General features: G+C 25.7%; 1 protein-coding gene across 1 annotated transcript in view; it reads right to left on the bottom strand.

The window, feature by feature from the left end:
* Positions 1-3,645, bottom strand: part of LOC111635690 (death-associated protein kinase 2-like) — a 100,401-nt gene that overhangs the window by 32,581 nt on the left and 64,175 nt on the right. The window contains exon 7 of the mRNA XM_023380728.1: positions 603-648. Coding sequence (XP_023236496.1) covers positions 603-648 — 46 coding nt within the window. The remainder of the gene's footprint in view (positions 1-602; positions 649-3,645) is intronic.

Raw genomic sequence — 3,645 nt, 5'->3', positions numbered from 1 at the left:
TATATAACTGAGAAAAATAAAAACTAACAATATCAATAAAAAGACTATAAAATGAAAGTAATAATACATTTTAAGCAAAAAATACTTTATATTTCACTAAGACAGTACATAATGACCCTGATTAAAACAGAAGTAGGTCATTTGCACTTTTACCCTTTCCAATTAGAGTCCAAAGAACTCCAAGCCTGTTAAATGGGGTTGACATTCTGATAGATGTTATAAATTTGGATTTTCAACTAAGTTGTAACATATAAAATAAGTTTTAAATAGATTCTTATATTAATTTACATTTTAAATTTATTCTGATCATGAAAATATAACAAGCATTATCCGGAGTTCTTTTCTTTTTATTTAGAAGTAAGTGTTTAAATTACATTTCATTTGAGATAATAATAATTAATTTTCCTTTAGTTATTAAATGGAAATAAGCTAAATTTATTAACTGACTTCTGATAGGTTAACTATATATAAAGAGCTTGAATATAATTGTCGAAATATTGCATAGTAATTTTTTAAATACAAAATGACTTCTACAGCAAGTAATGCTTTATGACAAAGTCTAAATTAGAATTATTTTGTTAGAGAAACAACAAATGACTCACCTTAATCCAGGGATGCTCCAAGCATTGTTTGACTGTTCCTCGTTTTCTATGATTTAAAGGGAATAATTAAATACATATTATGGTATTTTCATTGTATATACATTAATAGTATTATGTTAGCTTAATCATGCAATGTTATTTTCTGCTACGGTTACTAAGGCAACATAGATCAATAAATCTAGCAGCTGGTTCTGGGTGAGTATGAGGACACTACCATAGTCAATGAAAGGTAGGTCAGTGTGATATATAAAGATCAATAAATTAATTCATTATTATATAAACTATATATATTTATATTTTTATTATTTACAATTTTTTTAAAATAATAAAAAGTAAGTTGCATGATAATTAATAATGTCTGTAATTATTATAGGATAATGATATTAACAATCAGATGATATTAACATAATCAGATGAAATTAGTTTTCAAAATAAATATCTTGTGGTTTTTATGAAATCAATGTTAAAAAAGAAGAAAACATAAAATATTTAATTTTCACTATAAAAGAACATAATATATTCTATAAGAAGATTGATTAACAAGGAGGCATGTTATAGATGATCAAGAAAGATTTTTATATTGATTTTATAATAGTAATGTACTGTACATTAAGTTTGCTTCATTGAAATTTCTATTTTTGTATAATCAATATTTGTCAGTAAAGTATGCTTTAAATATTGTAATAGATTTTTGATTTATTTAAGGATGAAATATGTCACAATTAATTATAATTATAAAAATTTAATGATAAAAAATAAAATTTGTAAAAGCAATAATTTGATTTTTTAAGAATTTATATAAAATAAACATGTTTTTATTCTTGATATCCAACACTGTGTTCTGTTTCTTTTCATTCTAACTAACTGATGTTTATCACTTTGTTAACAGTTACATTAGATGAAATAGAAGGACAAAATAAATTACATTTATTCTTGTATAAAAAAAAACTACACAGTTTAAGGATTTTCTAAACATGACCTTGTTTAAACAAGAATACTAAAGTATTTGTTATTTTGATGTTTTTAGATTACGATTATAGAATTAATGGAAAATTCTTCCAATCCAGCCAGATTTCCCTCTTCCACANAATTAAAAGTTTAAATAAAATTAAATTATGAAATAAGGAAATATTCACCTGACGAAATGACTAATTTTTTGAATAATAAAAAAGAGAAAAGAAATTAATGTGAGAGGTAGCAATTTTTTTTATTTATAGTTATATGTAATTAGTTACATTATTTAATTTTGTTTCAGTTATTTTAAGTTTTGGAAATTGAATTACATTAAATCTTGAATGCTCTCTGAATACTTCCCTACTACAGATTCATTTGCATAACTTAATTTGAATAAATGGAATTGCATTCTACTATTCTAATATTGCAATCATATATATAAAAACAGAAAATTATTTAGGATTTTATGCTTAAACAGATGTTAGTAGAGACAAATTAAGAAAAATTATTTCTCAAAAGCAAGTACAGTATGCAAATCAGTAATGTATAAAAGAACATTGTCAAACTGAAATAGCAAGCTAGCCTTCACTTCTGCTGGTCAGTGTGTAGCTGTTGAATTGTAAGTGATTGGTGCCAATTAAGAGTTTTTCTTTTGTTAGATTTTGTGAAATTTGTAACATTTGAATTTTATACTATTTGTTGCAATATAGTTTTGCTTTGTAGTCAGAGTTCAGTACTGGCATTTCTAGTTTATTAATAAAATTTTTGACATTTTAACTCTGATTGCAAAGTTTGTTTACTTGTATTCATTTGCAAGGTCTAAAATGTTATTATTAAAGAAAATCATGAAATAACTTTAATATTAGCTCTTTTTGTTATTATGTATCTATAAACCTCAGTAAATAATGAATATTCTAATTATTCAAAATTAAGTAATTAAAGTTATATTTCATTTTATGCACTTTAATTTGAGAAATAATTAAGTTAAAATTCAGTTATAAAACATAAAACTAGTGAAAAACTTCATGTTTTCTTTTTTCTTCCAATTTTTATCTGTTCCATTGAAAATCTCTTTTTTTAATTGGGTTTTTATCAATTTTTTGAAAGACTGTTTTTAAATAAATGATTGAGAAATAATTATTTATATTACAATGTACAGGTAGCCCTCAGTTTATGCCGGCTCAATTTACACCGACTTACAATAACGTCGCTATGCAATTTGCCGTTTTGTGGTGTAATTCCCCAATTTTCCCTATGCCAGACCGATTTTCATAAAGTCCAATAAATTGACGTATTTACTGAGCCACGACATTGTACATTCGTTAAAACAAAGATTTTTATTAAATATATTTAGTTTTTCTGTTTAATATTATTGGGTATGTATACATTTGCATTAAATAAATATAAAAACACTAAATGTTTAAGTACCCACGTCCAAACTTAATAGTCCAATAAATGGTGTCCAAATCCATAGCGCCAATGAATGTATCCCATATCAATTCGTTCAAGAAAACACCTTACGACGCAGTAGCACTTCTGGCGATCACAAACTATCGTTAGTGAGACAAATCTACTTCTCGTTGGCCAGACGATACTTTTTTATTAGACAGACGATATCTATCTCTCCTTAGCCACCTTGAATTTTCCCACTCAAACTGACCTTATACATGCGCTATGGCGACCAGTGGTCAACCAATCAGTGTCTCCGCTCGTCCGTAGCTCTACGTCAGGTTAACATATCCTTTGAACTATGGAAAGTTTGACGGATGAACTTTGTGAGTTAGACAATGATTGTGAGCGAAGTACAAATGTAAAAAGAAGCATCATTGCATCCATTCGACCATATTCCGAAATTCTCAATGAAAGAAAACAAAAATGTAAACAATTAAAGATGGATACTTTTTTCCGAAAAATGTAAGAGATCCGAAACTAAAATTTTTTAATAAAAACATTTCACTTTATTTTATGATAAAATACATTTTAAAAATTAAAAATTTATATGTATTTTGTATTATATTGTATTAATAAACAAAATTATTAGCTTATTTTTCACTTATGTAGAACCTAACCCTATACCTCACTGTAAATA

Source organism: Centruroides sculpturatus, unplaced genomic scaffold, assembly GCF_000671375.1.
Source record: "Centruroides sculpturatus isolate CEXI.00-Female unplaced genomic scaffold, Cexi_2.0 scaffold882, whole genome shotgun sequence".
In the NCBI taxonomy this organism is placed as follows: Eukaryota; Metazoa; Arthropoda; class Arachnida; order Scorpiones; family Buthidae; genus Centruroides; species Centruroides sculpturatus.
This window is presented reverse-complemented; position numbering and strand designations above follow the sequence as displayed.